The sequence below is a fragment of the Salpingoeca rosetta genome (assembly GCF_000188695.1).
Source record: "Salpingoeca rosetta unplaced genomic scaffold supercont1.8, whole genome shotgun sequence".
Taxonomy (NCBI): Eukaryota; class Choanoflagellata; order Craspedida; family Salpingoecidae; genus Salpingoeca; species Salpingoeca rosetta.
In genome coordinates this window covers 633,826-655,980 of record NW_004754926.1, presented here as the reverse complement: position 1 = coordinate 655,980, position 22,155 = coordinate 633,826, and the positions used below count along the sequence as shown (strand labels likewise).

The 22,155-nt window shown below is 56.7% G+C and overlaps 6 protein-coding genes across 6 annotated transcripts in view; 2 read left to right on the top strand and 4 right to left on the bottom strand.

The window, feature by feature from the left end:
- Nucleotides 1–2,320, bottom strand: part of PTSG_12045 (TK protein kinase) — a gene marked incomplete at its 3' end in the record, with an annotated part of 4,624 nt that extends 2,304 nt beyond the window's left edge. Inside the window, exons 1-8 of the mRNA XM_004995284.1 lie at nt 2,280–2,320; nt 2,038–2,166; nt 1,742–1,813; nt 1,514–1,620; nt 1,208–1,306; nt 888–978; nt 493–661; nt 94–185 (exon numbers count right to left, since the gene is read on the bottom strand). Coding sequence (XP_004995341.1) covers nt 94–185; nt 493–661; nt 888–978; nt 1,208–1,306; nt 1,514–1,620; nt 1,742–1,813; nt 2,038–2,166; nt 2,280–2,282 — 762 coding nt within the window. The 5' untranslated portion in view covers nt 2,283–2,320. The remainder of the gene's footprint in view (nt 1–93; nt 186–492; nt 662–887; nt 979–1,207; nt 1,307–1,513; nt 1,621–1,741; nt 1,814–2,037; nt 2,167–2,279) is intronic.
- On the bottom strand, nt 2,311–4,731 carry PTSG_12044 (uncharacterized protein). Its single transcript, XM_004995283.1, has 6 exons — nt 4,562–4,731; nt 3,973–4,201; nt 3,425–3,723; nt 3,235–3,388; nt 2,896–3,064; nt 2,311–2,624 (listed from the first exon to the last, which is right to left on the bottom strand). The coding sequence occupies exons 1-6, from the start codon at nt 4,595–4,597 to the stop codon at nt 2,468–2,470; spliced, it is 1,044 nt and encodes a 347-aa protein (XP_004995340.1). The 5' UTR covers nt 4,598–4,731; the 3' UTR covers nt 2,311–2,467.
- A 335-nt stretch (nt 4,732–5,066) lies between these two features.
- PTSG_03612 (PPP1R12B protein) lies at nt 5,067–12,428 on the top strand (the record flags this gene model as incomplete). Its single annotated transcript, XM_004995282.1, has 11 exons — nt 5,067–5,479; nt 5,823–5,965; nt 6,252–6,571; nt 6,874–6,930; nt 7,093–8,415; nt 8,686–8,914; nt 9,164–9,330; nt 9,598–9,689; nt 9,883–9,967; nt 10,099–10,253; nt 10,539–12,428. The coding sequence occupies 11 exons, from the start codon at nt 5,067–5,069 to the stop codon at nt 11,635–11,637; spliced, it is 4,083 nt and encodes a 1,360-aa protein (XP_004995339.1). The 3' UTR covers nt 11,638–12,428.
- PTSG_03611 (uncharacterized protein) lies at nt 11,837–17,707 on the bottom strand. Its single transcript, XM_004995281.1, has 16 exons — nt 17,381–17,707; nt 17,091–17,171; nt 16,778–16,854; nt 16,414–16,537; nt 16,037–16,101; nt 15,741–15,855; nt 15,371–15,469; nt 15,069–15,147; nt 14,836–14,937; nt 14,475–14,587; nt 14,091–14,198; nt 13,881–13,967; nt 13,588–13,698; nt 12,546–13,253; nt 12,331–12,369; nt 11,837–12,151 (listed from the first exon to the last, which is right to left on the bottom strand). The coding sequence occupies exons 1-16, from the start codon at nt 17,489–17,491 to the stop codon at nt 12,128–12,130; spliced, it is 2,043 nt and encodes a 680-aa protein (XP_004995338.1). The 5' UTR covers nt 17,492–17,707; the 3' UTR covers nt 11,837–12,127.
- A 52-nt stretch (nt 17,708–17,759) lies between these two features.
- On the top strand, nt 17,760–19,821 carry PTSG_03610 (uncharacterized protein). The gene has a single exon (XM_004995280.1). The coding sequence runs from the start codon at nt 18,228–18,230 to the stop codon at nt 19,659–19,661; it is 1,434 nt and encodes a 477-aa protein (XP_004995337.1). The 5' UTR covers nt 17,760–18,227; the 3' UTR covers nt 19,662–19,821.
- A 369-nt stretch (nt 19,822–20,190) lies between these two features.
- PTSG_12043 (uncharacterized protein) overlaps nt 20,191–22,155 on the bottom strand; it is a 4,382-nt gene continuing 2,417 nt past the window's right edge. Inside the window, exons 6-9 of the mRNA XM_004995279.1 lie at nt 21,780–22,024; nt 21,429–21,547; nt 21,197–21,257; nt 20,191–20,814 (exon numbers count right to left, since the gene is read on the bottom strand). Coding sequence (XP_004995336.1) covers nt 20,789–20,814; nt 21,197–21,257; nt 21,429–21,547; nt 21,780–22,024 — 451 coding nt within the window. The 3' untranslated portion in view covers nt 20,191–20,788. The remainder of the gene's footprint in view (nt 20,815–21,196; nt 21,258–21,428; nt 21,548–21,779; nt 22,025–22,155) is intronic.

The following is a 22,155-nucleotide window of genomic DNA, read 5'->3' as shown; positions in this document are numbered from 1 at the left end:
TCTGCACAGACCCACGAATACACCCCCGCATACACACCCAAACAACAATGTGCGTGAACACACGCCATTCTTGCGACCAGTTTGTCTGCGGACCTGTGGCAGGAGCGAGCCCTCCTGCGCGTCCATCATTGTGTCGAGATACATCTGCTCCTCCGTCCACGTCGCGTCTCCATACGGAATCCGACCTGACGCAGCGGAAGCGGTGTGTGTGTGTGTGTGTGTGTGTGTGTGTGTGTGTGTGTGTGTGTGTGTGTGTGTGTGTGTGTGTGTGTGTGTGTGTGTGTGTGTGCGATTTCAAGGGCACAAAGCGTCATGAGTAACACCGTCGGCACAAGCGGCGTGTGGCGCCGTGAGCGGTTAGACACGCTGCTCAAACGCGGGTCACGTGCAAACCCACGTCCACACACACACACACACGTCCACACACACACACACACACACACACACACCCTCTCTTCCTGGCTGGCGTGCGTACCACTCGTTCTTGCTTACATTGGGTGAAGATCTCGTACAAGAAGATGCCATACCCCCATATGTCCTCCGTCTGCGCAATGCGTCTGACACTGCCCTCGTTCAGGCCGACCTCTGGTGGGGACCACCGCCGCAGCACCACCCCACTTGGCGCCGTGTAGTATCCGTTGGGCGCACGGTCCGTCATCCGCTGACAGAGGGATAGGTGTGTGTGAGTGTGTGTGTGTGTGTGTGTGTGTGTGTGTATGTGTGTGTGTGTATATGTGTGTGTGTGTGTGCGTGTGTGTGTGTGTGCGTGTGTGTGTGTGTGTGTGGACCCATGTGGTGGTGAATTCACTGCCTGGTGTCAAGGTGCAAAGACGCCATTAACAACATGATGGCCAAGCGGCTCCGCGAGTCTCTGTTCCCTCTCCAACCTTTTCGCGGCCAAAGCTGCCCAGCTTGCAGGTGAGCTTGGAGGTGAGAAACACGTTGCGCGACGCCACATCCCAGTGGACGCAGTTGACTCTGATGAGGAGCACACGAACCGACGTGTGTGAGCAGTGCCCCACGTGACAACAAGCAAGCAACGCAACCATCAAGCAGGATGAATGAGAGCTAGGGATACTCACACAGGGCAACTTGTGTGTCGTGGCCACACACACACACACGCACACACACGCACACACACACACACGCACACACACACGCACACACAAACACACATGCACACATACATACACATACATACACACACCTGCCGAGGTAATTGAGGGCGCTGCAGACTTCGCGGGCAAACTTGCGAAGCAGAGCAACGTCCAGGTCTGCGTGTGTCATGAAGTACGATTGCACGGTTCTGTATGGGCACATACACGTCACGGGAGTGTCAGCAGCACGTTTCTCAGTGTGTGCGTGTGTGTGAATGATGAGCACAGAACAGTTGCAATCCTTCAAGTGCACACACGTGCAGACACGCGTGCAAACGCCAGCACACACACACACACACACACACACACACACACACACACACACACACACACACACACACACACACAAGACGCACCCATGGTTGGCTTCCTCAAGGAGCAGCGTGTAAGGAGGTTCGGAGACAACAACGCCATGCACTGCCATCACATTGGGGTGGTTGAGCTTGCTGAGCAAGGCAGCCTCCTGCACAAAACACCAAAAAGAACAAGGGAACGTGAAGTTGCTGGTTAGCCAACACTGCAAGTACTACTAGGTGAGGGTCAATAACATCGTGCGTCATGACACACACACAGATGCGCACTACCTTGAGCAAGTGTTGCCGGTGAGCGTCATGGCCTTTCTCTGACACAACAAGAGCCAACACGGGGATGGTCGTCTTCACACAACGAACAAGCAAAATGAAGTAAAATAGTAACGGTGAAAGTGGTGAAAGTGGTGGTGAAACACGAGCGAAACCAAAGATGGCTGACAATGTAGCAAGACTGGAACACACGCACGCGCACAGAGGTAACCACATGCATACACCCACTATGTACACACACTCTCTGCACCCCCCCCACACCCACATACACACACTGCACACACACACATGCTTCCCACCTTGTCTTTGACTTGACCGATGCAGAAGCTGAAGATGCCCTCAGAGAACACGACCTTCTCCAGGCTCAGGTGCTTGCGAGGCACATGCTGCACTGCAGACGCGTTGCCCACGCTGTACGCTGGCCGGCTCTGTACGTACGCAGTAAGCGTTTCAAGTGGCATGAGTGGTCACCAAGTTGAGCAAAGGCGAGCAAGGGCGAGCAACCCCAACACACAACACACAGCACACCCACACAGCACACCATCGTGGCTTGTTGTTGTTTTCCTTTTGGTTTGGTCGATATTGCTACACTTTATGCTGTTTCAGACAGCGCTGCCACCTCCCCCCTCCGATCGATCAACCAACCAACCAACCAACCAACCATCCATCCATCAATCCCACCAACCAACCAACATGTTGGTTGTTATCCAAACACGCGCAGGTACATGGTCACTTGCGCATGATCTTGACGAGCTCGACCTCGAAGACAAGGTCAGCGTTTGGCGGGATGTCTGGGGGTGCGCCCTGGCGCCCGTATCCGCACGCCGCTGGAAGCTCCAGGCGCCGCTTCTCTCCAATCTTCATGCCCTCAACGCCAATGTCCCAGCTGCACCACGCACATGTGTGTGTGTGTGTGTGTGTGTGTGTGTGTGTGTGTGTGTGTGTGTGTGTGTGTGTGTGTGTGTGTGAACGTGGAGCGTGGTGATACAAGCAAGGTGTTCGCAAACCCGCGTGTCCTTTGTGCGTTGCTTGCGTGCAGGTTGCTAGCACTTCGCGCATGCCTCTGCAAGAATAACATGCCTGAACCCTTTGTTTGTGGTTCTACAACAACAACAATAGCGGCAGCGGCAGCACGGTGGCGGTTGCCATGAACTTACCCCTTGATGACCTCGCCGCTGCCGAGGCGGAAGGCAAAGGTGGACTTGCCATGTGTGCGGTCAAACTCGCGGTTGTTCTTCTTCAGCCGCCCAATGTAGCGCATCGCCACCTTCTGCCCGCGCTTGCACGCAGCGCCCTTGCCCGCGCGAAGCTCAGTCGCAACAACACCTGCCACAATACAAGCACACAAACACACAGATGCACACAGACGAGAAAAAAATGGAGGTCAGGTGCAGCAGAAACGCTATGCACAACATCATCCCGGTATGGCGCAGGGTTTGTGTAACACGGCCAACACGACCACGGGGAGAAGCACGTGCGGCTGTGATTAAACGTACCGCCCTTGAGGGTGCGGCGCTTGGGCTTGTCCTGCTCTTGCTGCTGCTTCTTCTGCTTGGCGTCCTTCTCCTTCTTCAGCTGCTCCTTGAGCTTCTTCTTTGCCTCCTCCTGCTTCTTTGCCTCCTCCTGCGCCGCCTTCTTCTTTGCCTCTGCCTCCTTCTGCTTCTTCTGCTGGGCCTGCTTCTCAGCCTCCTTCTGCTTCTTCTGCTGGGCCTGCTTCTCAGCCTCCTTCTGCTTCTTCTGCTGGTTCACCTTGGCCTTCTTTGTTGGCTGCTCCTCCTCTTCCTCCTCCTCATCATCAGACTCCTCCTCATCTTCCTCTTCCTCCTCCTCTTCCTCATCCTCCTCATCCTCATCGAGGTCACGGTCGTCGATAAAGTCGCTCATGTCGTCCTCGTCCTCGTCCTCTTCCAGCTCACGCTCATCCTCATCCAGGAGGTCTTCGTCGTACAGGTCCTCGCCCATGGGTTCAGACTGGATCACGTGGCCTGGGGTGCCCGTGAGCGAGCGAGCACACGATGGCGCACCAGATAATGAGTGGTGATCAGGACAAATGGGCACAGAGAGAGCGTGGCAGAGACGTACAAAGTCGAGAGAGGGTGGCAGGGAGGTCAAGAGAAGGACAAACACGCGCCTACACAATGCGGGTGCATACGACACACGCAAACCGAGGCTGAAGCGCATAAATGCACGCGCTAACGCACACACACACACACACACACAACCAAGACACCCACCTGTGAGATGCACGTCGTGCTCGCCGACGATGGAGAACTCAATGTCCTGGCCCTCGGCAAATGCGAGTGTGAGACGCATGGTGTCTGTCTTTCCCGCCGTGAGAATGCACGCAATGTGCTCGGCGTCATCCACCTTGACCTTGAGCGCAACGCGCGCGCCCTCGGGGGCAGACAGGTCCACGCATGCCTGGCTGATCACGAATGGCTCATCAACAATCTTCTTGTACACCTGTAGTTGTGTGTGTGTGTGTGTATGAGCGCGTGCGTGCGTGCGTGATTGTGTGTGTGTATGAGCGCGTGCGTGCGTGTGTGATTGTGTTTGTGTATAATTGTGTGTATGAGCGCGTGCGTGCGTGCGTGCGTGCGTGCGTGCGTTTGTGATTGTGTGTGTGTGTGTGTGTGTGTGTGTGTGTGTGTGTGTGTGTGTGTGTGTGTGTGTGTGTGTGTGTGTGTGTGTGTGTGTGGAGACGAAACAACAAGCGCGCGAAAACAGTGGCTGAGCAGTGGGTGCGCTGCTTTTTGAGCAAGGCGAGTTCTACAAGCGCACACACGCACACACACACACACGCGTACACGTACATGCACGTACCTTGTGAGGTGACACCACGAGACCCCAGAACATCATGGTGACAACTGGCTGTGTTGTTGTTGTACTGTGCTGATGGAAGAGGCGCAACGTGCGTTTGCTTGCAGTGGTGAGTGAGCGAGAGAGTGAACACAACGATGGCTGCACTACACGTGTGGTGTGGAGGATTGGTGGATATCTTGTACAAATGGCAAATTTGTGCCAAATTCGACGGCCGCCCATACAATCGCCACCAACCGTTTTTTTGGAAGACCAGCTTTTTTTTTCCGCAACCAAGAAGAAGTGAAGAAGGCAAACAGACAGCCAGCCAGCCAACCAGCCAGCCAGCGAGCAAGACAGAGAGACAGAGAGACAGAGAGACAGAGAGATAGACAGTGTGTGTGTGTGTGTGTGTGTGTGTGTGTGTGACAGGGACGTGAAGGGAAAAAGAAGAGACTGTGAGCAAGTGCTGCGCTGGTGATCGCTGAAACGCAGAAACAAGAAGAGCACTGTGGCGAGCTCAGCCAAGATGCAGGGGGACAGCGTGCTGAAGGCTGCAAGTGGCAGGACCGAAAGCAGCAGCGGTCACGCCTCGGACGACAATGGCCTCTTGGTGCTGCCAGCAGAGACAGAGGCACAACATACCAGCGCAAAACACAAGAACAGACACAAGAAGCGGGTTGTGTTTCCCTTGGACGTGGCGCTGCTGGCTGCAGCCACAGACGGCGACACGGAGGAGCTCAGAGCGCTGTTGGCGGACGGTGCAGATCCCGATGCCGGCAACCATGACGGGCTGAGGCCGCTGCACCAAGCAGCCATTGATAACAGGGTCGATCTCATCGCTCTCCTCCTCGACGCTGGCGCGAGTATCGACATCAAGGACAACGAGGCCTGGACGCCCCTCCACGGCGCCGCATCAAACGGTCAAGTGGATGCTTGCAGGTCCGTCGCCGCCTGTGTGCATGAGTATGCGTGTTTGTGACTGTATAAGCGTGTGTGCGTGTTTGTGACTGTATAAGCATGTGTGCGTACTTGTGTATGTATAAGCGTGTGTGCGTACTTGTGGATGTATAAGCGTGTCTGTGTGTCTGCCTGTCTGCCTGTCTGCCTGCCTGTACTCTCATGCGTCTGCGTTCTCCATGCGTACCCTGACGTGAAGCCTGCACTCTGTTTGCGGGAGGATATTCCATGGCGTGATGCTGGTGTCCTCTGCTCTGCTAGTGTTTCTGACCGTGCGTGTAACAGCTCACAGTCACATGTACTTGTGCTACTGCTGCTGTGACAGACTGCTGCTGCAGCGAGGTGCAAGTCTCACCCTGCTCAACGTGGACAACGAAACAGCCATGGACTGTGCCGAGACTGCAAACGTTGACGACAGGACACGACAAGAGCTGCTCACGCTCTTCCAGCAAGCTGCAGTACAACGAGGTGCGCGCGCGCGCGTGTGTGTGTGTGTGCGTACGTGTGTGTGTGTGTGTGCGTACGTGTGTGTGTGTGTGTTGTGTGTGTGTGTGTTGTGTGTGTGTTGTGTGTGTGTGTGTGTGTGTGCGTGCGTGCGTGTGTGCGCGTGTGGGTGGGTGGGTGGGTTTTCACGTGTTGGCATGTGTTCGCATACTTGCAAATACATGTGTGCGTGTGGGGGCGTGGGGATGCTCTGTGTGTGTTGTGCTGCTCACTTGACTGTTTTGACAATCTCCATTACCTACCCGCGCAGGCATCAGCATGGCCACACTGGCGGAGATCAAGAGCAGACAGCGCCTGCAGCTGCTGAGCGACGCACAGCGCATTGTGCGTGGGGGCGAGGGCACCGATGTGGAGGAACAACTCAACGCATCTGGCGCTCGCGGTGCCACCATGCTCCATGTTGCCACGTGCCACGGATACAACGACGTGGTGGAGTATCTTCTCAACAACGATGCCGACGTTAATGTTGTTGATGAAGATGGCATGACTCCACTGCACGTTGCTGTTGTCTGGGGCAACGTCGATGCCGTCCTCTCCCTCGTCAGCGCAGGCGCCGATATCCACGCAAAGGTGATGATACTGGGTGGCGTGTGTGTGTGTGTGTGTGTGTGTGTCTACTTACTTGTGTTCAGCTGTGAGATTGCGCTTGCCTCTGTGTGTATGTGTGTGTGTGTCTGCTTACTTGTGTTCAGTTGTGAGATTGCGCTTGCCTCTGTGTGTGTGTGCGTGCGTGCATGTGCGTGTCTGCGTGGGTACACGCCTTCCTTGCCATTGGTGTGGCTGTGGCGTTTCATGCATATACATGTATGCCTCTGCGCTGACACGAGTGTATGCGTGTGCACATGTCGACGTGTGTTCTGTTGTCACGCTAGACGAACATTGGAGAGACGCTGATGGATCTTGTGCATGAGGACGACGCGAAGATGCGGGTGAGAACACACGAGCGGCGACACAAGCACAGCAACACAAGAAAGAACACAAGAACACACACACACTTGCACACTTCCACTCACCCAGACACACACACACACGCACGCACATGCACGTCCTCACCCTCTACCCGCGCAAACACCTTACCCCTTATGGTGCAGACGCTGGTGTCGAGTCTGTCGACAAAGGCACGCACACTGCGGGCGTCGTTCAGGAAACGGCCAGATGCACAGCGCTTGTCCGCTGCAAGCGCTCCCATGCCGGCTCTTGCGGGCAGCGGTGATGGTGGTGATGATGTGACAGTTGCTGATATTCTTGGGAGCGATGCCACGTCACACGTGATGGCTGGCCACGACGCAACACCAACAGTCGCAGCAGCCACGCAAAGAGTAGACTTGCAGGCACAGCAGCAGCAACAACAACAACAACAACAACAACAACACTTGGGATCTGGTGCTGATGCAGCGGCAAGTGAGCGAGGAGGGAAGGCGGTGCTCACTCAACACGGAGAGGGCAGTAAGACCAAAGAACACCATGATGGTAGCGATAAGGCAGTGCAGGGCAGTTGTGTGGATGATGGCGCTGCTCATGCAGGCGCTGACACATCCAACAGCACCACCGACAGCACCACTGACAACACTGCACATGATGAAGAAGATAGCGCACTCGCCGCTATTGTTTCCGAGGATGTGGTGACGCCAACACCAGCAGACAAGGCAGCCTCTCACCCCAACAACAAATCCGCAGATGCAACCCCGACCCCAAGCTTCAGCCGTGCCGTGGGTCGTGTGGACGCCACAACACCCAGCGCGCTCGACACCACAGTGACCGCTGGGAGTGGCATGAACGCGACCACGAACACGACTGCTGGTGACGATGGCACCAGTGATGACGACGTGTTTGTGGAGGACGTGCATGCAGAACTGCAACGCGCACCGCCACCGCCGCTGTCTCTTGCGCTATCACCGTCCTCGATTGCTCCGGACGAGGACACGACGACGCAACCGCTGATGAGAACAGCAGCACCACCACCGGAGAACACGTCATCCCCATCAGCGACGGCCACAGTCACAAGCACTTCGCCCGCACCGACGACCGAGACTTCATCGGCAGATGAGAAAACAGCCGCATCGGCAGTGCAATCCAAGACGGCACCATCTGCCCCGCTGTCTCGATTTGATCGCTCGGGCGGGCGCACCGCTGTTCGCAGTCGCCCCACTGCCCGCTCGCCGTCACCAGCCATGATGGCACCGCCATCACCGACGTCTGTGCACGCTGCTGGGCGCGACACGCCGCTGAGCGCACGTGCCGAGGCGCAACTGCGCAAGATGTCCAAAGAGGTGCAGGACGTGGTGACGGCGAACCTTGGGCCGGCCCCGCGTCGCACATACATCACGCGCTCGCAGCACCAGGACAAGCGCGAGCTGAGCACGCACGATCGCTGGCAGGAGCGGCAGCGCCTCTCGGGCTTTGCTGGCGTGAAGGTGGGCACACCTTGCTCGCGTATGTGTGTAATGGGGTTTGCATCAACTGTGTGGTTGTTTTGTTGTGCTCTGTTTGTGATGCATTGGTCACTGGCTCAACTGTTATCTGGTTTGAGGCGTTGAACAGCGGCCAACAGCAACTCACACATCTTGCTACACGTACACGTACACGTACACGTACACGCACACAAACACCGCATCACAACACACATACGTACAACCACAAACACAAACACACGCACATGCACACAAACACTGCACACCATGCAGGCGACCTCGCCGCTGCTTGAGGGGCGGGCATATCAGCGGCGCCGGCAGCGAGAGCAGAGGGAGCAGCAGCAGCGGGACAAACAGCAACAGCAGGGCCGCAGGCGAGTGAGCGCATCGTTCCCCGACCAGACGAAGGGCGCCGTCCTGAAGGCCATTGCTGTGTTTGAGAGCAGAAGCGCTTCCGGCAGTGAAGACTCTATTCTCTCGCGCACGAGCTCGCAGCGCGGCAGTGAGAAGCGACTGGGGACAGGGACGGATGGTGGTGAAGGCGAGTGTCATGGTGGTCGCGATGGTGGTCGTGGTGATGGAGATGGAAGAATATCACCGCGATTGCATGCACGCACATCGCCTCGTGCACCCACGGCAACAATGACAACAGCGACGTCACCAGCGACAAAGTTGAAGCGCGAAGCAACACGTGTGGCCGGTGGTGTTGAACCAGGAACAACACCACCACCGCCATCAACACGATCGGCAGTGACAGCAATGATGGCTGTCTCGCCTCAAGATGATGACGAGAAGCAGATGACGGGAGATAGCGTGGACGGCGGCAACAAATACGGCACTGGCGGTGCTGTGCTGGAGGCCATTCCTGAGCAGAGACTACAGGAAGGCGAGCGCAGTGGTGCTGAGGACGACGGCAATGTGAATACTTTGCGTGACGCAACGGCTCCTGGTCGTGAGGAGGTTTCGACAGCAACAAACGATGAGCCAGCTGCCGCGCAACAGGCAACACTCAACCAGAGGCTCCCAGACGCATCACAACAACAACAACAACCACCACCACCACCACCACCACAACAACAACAACAACAACAACAACAACAACAACAACAACGACAAGAGTCAACAAGGCTGCTGACGACAAACGTAGTGAGCAGCGCACCTTCTGCAACCACCAATGGCGTTGAGAGTGACGAAGCAGCAGCAGCAACACTTGACACGTTGAAGCGTGACAATGATGATTACAGGCGTCGCCTTGAAGATGCGCAGGATCAGCTCAGGTGCATGATGGGCACAACTTTGCGCGCGTGTATTGTGTGCGTGTTGTGTTGTGTTGTATTGTGTGTTGTGTTGTATTGTGTGTTGTGTTGTATTTGCACTTTCCTTGTTTGACTTGATGATATCGCGCCTTTTTTGTTCTCCCGCCACTCATTTCGCCCATGCCTCCATGCCTCCATGCCCCGCATCCCACAGGCAACTGCAAGCGGCGTTTGGCGAATACAAGAGCGCCGTGACCGAGCGTGAGCGAAGACTCAACCTCGTCCTCACCGAAACAAAGGTCCACTGGCTGCATGCTGTGTTGCACGTGCCTGTGTCTGTGCCTGTGTGTGTTCGTGCAGGTGTGTACATGTCCTTGCCCTCCCTGAAGACGCAGTCTAACGTTTGAGCGCGGCTGCTGAATGTGTGCAGGCGATGCTGTCGAACGAAGTGCTTGCAAGCAAGAACATGGCGGCAACAATGTCGGCTTTGCACACGCGCACGATCGAGTACGAGCGCCTGCACGACAGCCAACTGAAGGAGATTGAGGAATTGCACCAGCAGCTTGCCGATGCACTGAAGGAAAAGTAAGTTTGTCAATAACTCGAACGCGCAGCATGTGATCGTGAATTCCTGGTGTTCATTGAATCAGCCACTTGTTGGTTCACTCACTCACTCACTCACTCACTCACTCACTCACTCACTCACTCACTCACTCACTCACTCGCCCACACACACACTCACACACACTCACTCGCCCACACACACACACTCACTCACTCACTCACTCACACACACACGCACGCACGCACGCACACACACACGCACGCACTCCTTCATACAACCACACCCACCACAACACCACCGTCCAGCCGTGGCCTGCGCGAGAAGCTTGAGGCCGCTGCACAGCGGAGTCCCCGGCGTCAACAGCGGCCCGCATCGGCGCGATCCGTGTCCCCGTCGTCGCCAACATCGCCAACATCGTCCCCGTCTCGCAAGCGTGCATCGCCTTCACGCGGCAAACAGAAGCCGAGCAAGACGCGAGCAAAGGCGTCCCCAGCATCATCGCCGCGCGTCTCATCATCACCATCGCCGCGCGAGCACAAGTCGCGGTCGAGAACAAGCGCCAGCCGGAGCGGACGCAGCCGAAGCTCGACGCCACAGCGCCCCCAGAGCAGCAGTGGTGGGGGTGGTCGTGGTGGGCGCAAGAGCACGCCGACACGCCGAACGGCCGGTGCAAAGGGTGCGCGCAGCAAAGTGTCTTCGTCGCCGCCCGTGGCAGCGGCGACCAGTGAGGTGCGCAGGGTGAAGCGATCAACTTCATCTTCAACGGTGCTCGTATCATCAACATCGTCGTCGCCAGCAACACCGCGCCGTGCCCCGCGCCGCGCAACCGATGATGCAGCCCACGTTGCGACACCGCCGTCCTCGCTCTCGTCGCCGGCGTCGCCCGTTGCATTCGGCAAGACGTCAGCACCAACAGCAGCGGCACCAACGGTCACCAAGGCCGCAGGCGCATCAAAGACAAAGACAGCTGCCACAACCAGAGGTGGTGGTGCGGGCGTGCGACGCACAGCGACATCCACTGGGAGAGCAGCATCGACCAAAACGGCAACGACGTCAACCAAAACAGCAACAACAACGCCTTCCAAGACACGGCCTGTGGTGACAGTCACGCCATCGCGTGGACGGCCAACACCACCAACACCAACCTCGGCCTCGGCCCGCGCGTCAACACGTGCACGTACTGCTGCTGGCAGCGGCAGTGGCGGTAGCAGTGGCGGTGGTCGGGTTGTGCGCGGGCACGGTGTTGCGTCGTCGCCAGCACGATCACGCGCCGGCTCAACGGCATCATCATCGACATCGTCAGCAGCGACAGCAGCGGCGGTGGGGCGCGTGCGAACAGCGTCGTTGGTGAAGCGGAGCCACAAGCACTTGCAGAACGCAGCACTTCGCAGCACCCTGCACTGATGGCGGCCTGCAAGGAGGTGGCAACAATTATTTTTGTTTTGGAGGGGGGATGGCATGACGTGATGTGACATGGTGCACCACGCCATAACATGCCACGCCTTGATGGCAGATGCCTTGCGTTTGCATCGTGTAACATCACGGCGTGGGCGTTTTGGTACTTAACGATGGCATGGAGATGACTTGATGCTTCAGTCTAATTCGTTACCACACCAATTATGGGCATTCATCCGCTTTTAACACACGAGTGCACGTGCACGTTAAGCGTTTGTGTTGTTTATGGTCTTGTTGAGCTGGCACTTGAACATAGAACGCGCGAACCTGATGCGCAACGTGCATGTGTGTGTGTGTGTGTGTGTCTTTGCTGTGCGATTAACAGTGTGTGGTTTGAGTTGCATTTGCTGCGTTTGTGTTTGCTGCGTGTGTGTGTGTGCGTGCATTCAGGCTTGCACACTGCCTTGCTTGCCTTCTTTCCCTTGGCGCCTTGATTGCGTCATGGTTTTCCGGGTTTTGGGGGCTGGAAATGTGTTGTGTGCATGGTTGTGTTGGCCATTTTGGGGTGAGTTGTAAGGGATGGGGAGAATGTCATGTATGGATGGAAATGCGTTTGTCACGGGTAGTGTGCGCACGTGCGGTGTACGTTTGATCTGTGTGCATGTACGACGCGCATGTGTGTTTGTTCATATCTATTCTTACCAGGAGAGGAGCCTTTGGTCGACCAGGGGGTGCCGGTCGCTGCATGCAAGCAATTTCACCGTTCCACAGTACAGTCAGTACATAGGCACGACCTGAACCCAAACCGATTGACCGCAAAGGGGACACGGGGAGACAAACACAACCAACACACACATAGAGATGCAAAGACATGCCCTCTCACACACGCGCGAATACCAACACATACATACACACACCGGAGGTCTGGCTGGTGGGCGGGGCCGCTCGGGCTTAAGTGTTGGTTTTGGTGGCAAAGCACTGTTCGGTGGATGCTGCCGCTGTTGGTGTTGGTGGAGTTGCTGGTGTACTGCTTTAACATGGGATGTAGTAATGTGCGTACCGCCGCTGGTGTCGGCACCATCGTCGTCAACATCATCGTCCCAGTCCTCTTCTGACCGCGCACCATCGTCATCATCATCGTAATCATCATCATCGAAATCAAAGGCACCACTCGTGGTGGCAGGACGCCTGCTGCCGGTGAACACATCACCACCATCCCCATCACCATGCCCATCACCACCATCCCCATCACCACCATCGTTGCCACTGTGGCCGTGTCCGAGAACGAGCGATGGTTTGGACATGGGAGATGGCAACGGCGGCGGCGCACTCGACGTGGACGAAAGCGGTGTTGTCGATGGTGGCGTTGCGGTTGCTGCTGTGGCCGCAGTGGTGGTCGCCCCCGGGTTGGGCACGAACGGTGATGGTGGCTGTGGTGCAGCGGTCCCTGTGGTGTCTGGTGTTGGTGGCAAGTTCACGAGGAGGGAGGATGCGCGGCGGGCTGCTGGCGGAGGGGGCGGGGCGTTTGGAACGGAATATGGGTCCGTGATGTCGCCAGCAAGCTCGCCTTCCTCTTTGGGAAAGAGCCATTCGTTGTAGGTTATGAAGGCCTCGCACAAACTGCTCTGCTCAGACAACGCACCGTTCAGCAACACAAGCAAGACAAAGTGAGAACATGGGACCGAATGTGGAGATAGCAATCAAAAGGCCTGTGTGTGTGTGTGTGTGTGTGTGTGTGTGTGTGTGTGTGTGTGTGTGTGTGTGTGTGTGTGTGTGTGTGTGTGTGTGTGTGTGTGTGTGTGTGTGTGTGTGTGTGTGTCGGTGTGTGTGTGTGTGTGTGTGTGTCGGCGTGTGGATATGTGATGTCCGCACAGCGCACACCATGACACAAATCTGCATGCAAGAGAGGAAGAACACAGCGTGGCAGAAGCTGTGAGCATGGGAGAGGAGTGGGCGTACCAGCGGGCCGCTATCTGTTGCAGAGTACATGGCATTTGTCTCATGATCCGCCGGCCAGCCAAGATTTGGACCAATGACAATGCCAAGGTTGCGCGCTTCCATCTTCGTTTGCTATCAGGAAAAAAAGGGCGGGAGGTGCGAAAGGGCGGGACACATGAGGGAATGTGCATGTGTGTGTGTGTGTGTCTGTCTGTGTGTCTGTGTGTGTGTGTGTCTGTCTGTGTGTGTCTGTGTGTCTGTCTGGCTGGCTGGCTGGCTGGCTGTCTGGCTGGCTGGCTGTGTGTCCACAGTACCTCAGCGTGAAGGCTGACGTGATGCAAGAAACGGGCGAGGAAGCGAAGCGTAACGAAATTTGGACGCGGCAACTTCTCCAGAAGAGCCTGCAAATGATTGAAAGATATGAAAGCGGGTATGAGCTCACTCGGCGGACCATCACGCACGCATACAATGCAGACGCATACACTCATACACACACGCACACGCACACACGCGCGCGCGTGTACCTGGATTGCGTAAAGGCGGTCGTTGTGGTCTGGAGTGCGGGCAGCGGCCATCCACTCTGGGTACAGCGCCGTCGTCAACAGACAGTCGGGCATCTCGCGAAGATACATCTGCAAGCGAAAGGCAAAGGTTGGTGGTTGTGAGAAATTGATGAGTAAGCGGTGGGCATTGGGACGAGGGAGTGATGCCGGTGGTATTGCGGATGCACGGCAGCTGACGCAACAATAAGTGTATCAAAAGCACACACACACACACGCATAAACACGCACACGCATTAGCACACACACACACACACATGAACACGCACACGCATAAACACGCATAAACACGCACACATACACACTCGCTATGAAGCACCACTAGTCAGCTTGCACAGCCGGCCGCACCTTGAAGGCGTTGGCAATAGCGTGCATCTGTCGCTCCGTGGTGCAGCGCGTGCGAAGGTCCGCGCGCTTGCTGTTCAGATCGGCTTTGAGCTGTCGAATGGCAACAGCGGAGCCTGGTGGCACGGGCAGTTGCATCCGAGGAGAGGAGCAGAGAGGGGGGAGACGGAAGGTGCGATGAGGTGCTCTCGGTTGAAACAGGCGGATAGGAGGTCAGGCGGTCACAGCAAACGCCCCAATTCCTTGGATCACAAGACAACAGCACCACCAACACGATCGCGCCCACCGCACACCATGAGCACCAATCAGCACACAGATGCCCCTCGCCCTCCTCTAATCGCGCTGTTGCCGGGGATAAAATCACCTGCGCGTCTGAAGAGGCCCTGCACATTGAGGCCATCGCGGTTGATGGTGGCGGCGAGCTGCGCGAGGACCGGGTCAACGCCGCTCGAGGGCAGCCCCACTCCTAGTGGTGGTGATGATGATGATGATGGTGGTGGTGGTGGTGGTGGGTGAGCAGTCGCGTTTGTGTCGTGGTCATGGTCATGGGCTGCTTGCTCTTCGCATACACAAACACAACACGTCACTGGTGCGCACCAAAGACTTTGCGGGAGGCGGCCGTGTCCTTGAGTTCCCGCAATGACGGCAAAGCAGCGCGGATCAGCTCGCATGCACTCTACGCAGGCGAATACACACACGCGCGCGCGTGTGTATGTGCAGGTGCAGGTGCATGTATGGGGTGAGGGTATTGCCGTTTGCCAGCGGAAGAGCAACAAGCTCATTGTGCATTGCTGGTTGGTGCGAGCACACAAACAAACACACTAACGCACACACACACACACACATACGCACACACACACACACACAAACGCACATACGCACCCCCCCCCCAACCACACCTCGTGTAGGCGGAGTTGCTCCTCAAGCATGTGCTGCAGTTTTTCCATCACAAAGCGCTCCCGCGCGGCCACGTCCACCAGCTGCTCAACGTATTGCGTCTGTGGTGGTGGTCGTGGTGGCCATGGTGGTCGTGGTGGTCGTGGTGGTCATGGTGGTGGTGACTTACGTGCTGTGTATGTGTGCGTGTGTGTGGCATCGTACTCTCGCTGGCGCACATCACGAAAAACAGCGACGAGCTCCGCATCCAACACACACATTCATACATACACAAACATGTACACACACACACACAAACAAACATGTACACAGACGTATTCGCGCAAAATTTGACGCACACACCAACAACATACAGACAGCCACACAGTACACCTTGGTTGACTGGAGAGCGGCCATCGCCTCTTCCATCTCCTCCTTGATGTTGTCGACTTTGCCCCCAGACCCGCTGTATCCTTGCTTGTGCACCTTCGCACATGCCTGCGCAAACCTGCGTCGCGTGTGTGTGTGCGAGGGGAGGGGGAGAGACAGAGAGATGGGGGACAATAGACAGAGAGGGAGGGAGGAAACGGAGTGTGTATGTGTGTGTGTGTGTGTGTAAGCAACCGTGAAGGGATGGGTTGCGCTGAAGAAGGAATAGGAATAAAAGTGCACGCAGCGCTACTGCTCACCTGGCGGAAGCGGCATCCTTTTCCTGATGCTGCGCCTGTAACTTCTTGCGTGCCTGCGCCAGTTTCTGTGTACCGACAATGAAGTGCACTGTGAAATCAACATCACAGCACACGCAAAACGTCCTGGCAAATACGCACCGCTCATATCAACCCCATGTACACGCGCGTGTGCACGTGATCACACTCACTCACTCACTCACTCACCCACTCACTCACTCACAAACACACACACACACAAACACATACATCACTCACTCACTCATTCACTCACTCACTCACTCACACACACACACACACAAACATACACACACTCACTCACTCACAAACACGCCCGCCCCCCTCTTCCCTGTCTCTCCATCTCTCCTCTTCTCGTGTACCGGAAAGTCCTGCTCCAGGTCGGCGCGAAGCGGTTCGTGCACTTGCGCGTGGACAGTTTTGTTGTGCATGCACTGCATTTGTCCCAGATCCAACTGAAGGCGGCCCACTTTTGTGTAGAAGGCCCTGTGCACACACACACACACACACACACACACACACACACACACACACACACACACACACACACACACACACATGTGATATGGTTAGGATCTCATGGCAGCTGCACACGGCCACACAAGGGAGCAATCGTGGTACTTCAAAGCAGGTGTTGACACCCCTTGCTCGACATGTGCACTGCATTGCTCGCTTCGAGCGGGGCTGCACCCGTTGTTCCATTACACAACCAATCACTGGACACACCCGAATGTGGTGGTGTCGCCGATGTTTTTCCCCGCCTGCATCATCTTCGCCCCGAGGTTGTACAGTGGTATCTTGCGCTGTCGTCATGTCGCAAGCGGAACAGCACGGGGTGAGGCAAACATGGCTGGCACACACACACACACACACACACACACACACACACACACACACACACACACACACACACACACACACACACACACACACACAATCGACTCCTTGCAGATGCTCCCCTGCCTGTTATGTTGCCACCATCGCCGACCAACCATCACCAGGAACAACAACACGATAAGCAGTGGCATACTCATCTCACCTCGTCCACGGGATGATGCTCGTGCTCCTTTGCCAACAGGACCTTCAGGCCATCCCGCATCCCAAACACCTCATGCTCCAACTGTCATCCAGTGTGTGTGTGTGTGTGTGTGTATGTATGTATGTGTGTGTGTTCACCTGTCACGTGAGCTGGGGCAGTCCGTAACAGCCAGCCACACAAACACGCGCACGCACTGCACACACTGCACAAACACGCGCACGCACTGCACACACTGCACACACATACACACACACTGCACACACTGCACACACTGCACACACATTGCTGACCTGCTGGTCGCCATCATCGAGGAAGGCTGCCTTCTTCTGGCGATCAGCTAGCTTGCCTTTAAACTCGCCAACGCGAGTGCGAAACTGCTCAAACTTGCTTTGCAAGCTCATCGTCGGCTGTGCTCAAGACGCCGTGCGAAAGACCTTCACCACAACCACCACGTGCGTGCTGCGTGCAGCTGCGGTCCCAATCCTCGTGTGCACGCTCACAGACCTCGCTTGGCTCAGCTCACACTTCGACTGTTCCACTCGCACTCGCTCACACTCAACACAAACAAACTGAGCTGCCGTTGTTGCCTGTCTGTATTTTTGTATGTCGTGTGTCGCGCCGTCAAGTGTTGGCGATTTGCTGGTATCTTGGGGTGAATTTCATTAGTGGCGATGAGGAGCTGCAACGCAACGCTGCGCAACAGTCGAGATGGTCAGGCCAAATTCCGCATTCCCTCAGCCAACCCAAAGGCATGCAATGCCAACAACCACAGCCACCGCCAGCCAGCGATCTTGTGCACACAGCCAATCACCAACCAACCAGCAAGCCAAACCAGCCAACCGACTGACCTGACTGACTGACTGACCTGTCCCCACACCCCATTCATTATCCCACACCCATCATCAACCTCAACAAGCAACACCCATTTCCCTCCTTACCCGAACGACAACCACAGAAGTCAATCGTCCAAAACCACAACATCTATCGTTGTTCGAGTTGACCTTCGAACCTTCATCTGTGAGCCTGGTCACTCTCCTTTCCTCGTGAGCCCTGAGCAACACCCTCCCCCTCCCCTCTGCTCTCTCTCCTCTTCCGTTTCCTTTTTTCACGTCTCCGACTGAACAGCAAACAGACAAGATGGACTCTGTTCCTTCGCGCCCGAGCCGCGAGGCCATGCTGAACACATGCTCTGACGAGCAAGAGCTGGCGGGCTCGGACCGCGGGCAGACCAAGCGCGCATCACAAAGCGGTGCTGAGGGGTCCACCACGCTCGGAAAGAAAGGGTCCCTCATCTCCATGCTTGGCCAGAACATTTGGGCTGGTGATGACCTGCGCGCGATGAGCCCGAGCAAGGCCGGCTACGAGACGGAGCAGCGGTCTGGCGCACACCGCCGCCGCTCTTCCTTCCTACAGAGCATGGCAGACTACCTGGCGTACTCGAGCACGCTGGAGTCAAACTCGGGTCGCCCACAATGCCCGATCCCACAAGGGCCGGCATCGCGCCGCCCGTCCGGCATGCCAGATGCAGAGGGCGACGATGACATTCCCGTGGACGACGACGAGGTTGCCATGTACGTGATGCGGTCGGCCAGCCGCCGCCAGAGCGTGGCGCCCATCGTGGCGGAGTCGTCCATCGCCGCCTCCGCCGTCTCCGCAAAGTGCACGCGCCCCGCCGTCGAGCGCGCGGCAGCACACCAGCACCAACAGCACCACCAGCAGATGGAGCACCAGCAGATGGAGCAGCAGGATTGCGCAGGCCAGGCAGATGACGAGGAGTACGCGGACGACGCCGCTGCGTCACCCAGAAGCGTGCCCACCTTCCTTCTGGAGCAGCAGTTTACATTTGCACCGATGGACGAGGCGCAGTCGCCTTCGCGCTCTCCAACACGCTCGCCGACACACGGCGGCGGCGGTGCCCGCGACACGCGCAGTCCCGAGCTGCGCCGCCGCCGCCGCGCCTCCGTGTCCACGCCCTTCGAGACCATCTGCGAGGAGCGGGAGGACTCCGACAGCGCGCCGTCCAGCGCAACGCCCGTGTCCACCACCACAAGCGCATGCAGCGGCGCCACCACCGTGCCTGCAAGCATTGTCATTGAGCCGCGGTCGGCAGCCCTCGCGCCAACGTCGCCCGGTTACCCGCACGTGAACTCGCCGCTGGACTTTCCGTCGCCCAAGCCGCCCGTGGCCAAGAGGGCGACACCAACGAAGCGCAAGGCGCCCCTCGCCAGCAGCGCCGCACCGCCACCGCAAGCATCAGCCGCTGTTACACAGCACGCGCACTACGATGCACAGCGGGACCAGCACCACCACCAGCCACACCACGGCTTCCACACCACGGGCGCCGCCCCCAACACACTGGCAGCCATGCAGCCGCAGAGCACGATGCAGGTGGCGAGTGCAGCCCAGCTGTCGGCGCAGGAACTGGTGGCCCTGCGGCAGCTCTATGAGCAGCTGCACGCTGAGCAGCAGGAGTTGCTGCGGGAAGCGCGCTTCTGGCGCCGGGCAGAGCTGGTCGCTGTCTCCGCTGCCGCAGCCGTCATCACCGCCGCGGCATTCAAGTACCTGCTATGAAATGGGGGCATGCCTGCAGGCAACCAGTTGATGCAAAGCACGCAGCGTGGTGGTGGTGGAGCCGTGGTGTTGGATGTGGGGGAGAATGTATGCATGCGTGGACGTGTGGGTTGTGTGGATCGTGTGGGCTGAGGGCTTGTGTGGATCGTGTGGGCTGAGGGCTTGTAGAGCATCGCGCGAAACGTACCAAGCAAGTGGGGAAGAGGGGAGGGTGTTGGCGAGGGGAGGAGGGATAGGCAGACCTTGATGCGTTTGGGGGTTTGTTTTTTTTTTTTCGTTTGTTTGTTTTGTTTGTTTGAGGATGACAATGACATTCAACATGCCGTTGTTCAGTTTTTGTCTTGAGCTTTGGTTCTTTGTTCCACACCAGCCGTTACACCAGTGGGGCACCATCCTGTTCCTGTGCAGTCGCTGCCACATCATGGCTTCGTTTGGTTTTGGCTTCCCCGCCACCGAGCCTGGTTCTTTTCATGTACAACTACGCACATCTGTTGCCCCGGCCTATCTGCTTTCTTGCTCGCTTACTTGCCTTAAGTGTTGTCTTTGTGCAATAAACGTCACATAGATGGTGAAACAGCCCCCAAAGAGACGCAACCAGGCAGAGAGAGTATGTGGGGGGGGGGAGCTGTTGGTGCAACAACAGCGTGATGACACGTTTGGAACAACGGCAACGGGGTGCATGTGGCCGCGACAAGCGAGCAAAGTGTAGATTTGACATGGCTGTGGGAAACAAATACAACTGCCATGCGAAGATGTTGTAACCCCTTATGACACAACCTCAGTCGCCATCAATCGGTGAAACACCGCGCCAGCACCAGCAGAACAACAACCGCAGTGCAAACCCTCAGCAGAGCAGAGAGGACAGACTGCGCGAATGTTGAGAGAGCGAAGAGAAAAAAAAACGAAACGAAAGAAGATAGGGCGACAGGGCGGGCGGGCGTTGGTGCACAATCAGCGACACATCGCTTGCAATGACAGAACGCGCATGTAGAATTAAACAAGAAAAAGAAGAAGAAAAAAAAAGAGGTCAAGGTGGCATGAGTGAGTGATGATGAGGTGTGTGGGCGCGTGCAGCCACTGTGTCACGTGCTGTTTGGGTCTTGGTGTAACGTAAGAATGCAGCAGGCTCAGCTGCTTACTGCCACGTAATTCCCTGTGTGTGTCGTGTGTGTGTGTGTGTGTGTGTTGTGTGTGTGTGTGTGTGTGTTGTGTGTGTGTGTGTGTGTGTGTGTGTGTGTGTGTGTGTGTGTGTGTGTTGTGTGTGTGTGTGTGTGTGTGTGTGTGTGTGTGTGTGTGTGGGTGGGTGGGTGGGTGGGTGGGTGTGGGTGTGGGTGTGTGGGTGTGGGTCGGTGGGTGTGTTGGTGTGTGGGTGTGGGTGTGGGTCGGTGGGTGTGTGGGGTGGTGAGCAGTGAGTCCGTTGAGAATGTTCACATCAGTGATAACACACACACACGCGCGCTCACACACACACACACACACACACACACACACACACACACACACACACACACACACACACACACACACACACACACCTGGGAATATGCCCAGCTTTCCTGACGTCGTGTGCGTTCCTCTCAACCATCCGGCTTCGCACTGCAGTGGCGGTGATTGTGGTGGCAGTGGTGGACCAAGATGCAAGCGCAGCGAGAAGATGAGGGGGAAGGAGTGCCTGTCGCTTGAACAGAAGGCACACACACACACACACACACACAAATACACACACACACATACACACACATGCACAATTCAGAGCATTGGCTGTACCTCTGTTGCGGAGTCGAGGGTAATAATGTCATTTGCCTTGAAGGAGAGCTCGTCATCGTGGTTTCCGTCGTAGTCGTACAGCGCAATCAATGCCGTGCCTGCAGGCATCTGTCGTATGTCTGCGATGCACCAGCAAGGGACAGACGGAGCAAGGTTCGGGGAGACGCACACATGAGGCAAAACGTGTGCGTGTGGGGGGGGGGGCTGCGACATGTGGTATAGATGCTCATGCGCAAACAAGGAAAAGAAGAAGAAAAAGAGTTACCTACACACACACGCACACATATACATATGCTCACACACACACACATATACATATGCTCACACATACACACACACACACAAACCAACCATCTGGTGTGGACACAGTGACGCCTTGGGATAGGTGACTGCCCATATGCTGTTGCTGTTGCTGCTGCGGTGCTTGTGCTGCCTGTTGCGGGTGATCATGATTCGCCTGCTGCTGCTGCTGCTGGTGTTGTGATGCCTGGTAGCCCTGCCCGCCCTGTGACGGGGGCGTTGTTCCCTCCAGATACCACGTGCCGTCGCTGTCGGGTATCAGCATCGGCATCCCCGTGCCAAAGTCCCGCGAAAACCTGCCGCCACATGCAGCAAACCGAGCATGTGTGTGTGTGTGTGTGCGTGTGTGTAAATGGGCAATATCGGACATAGTTAAACACACGCGCGCGCGCGCGCGAGAGAGAGAGAGAGAGAGAGAGAGAGAGAG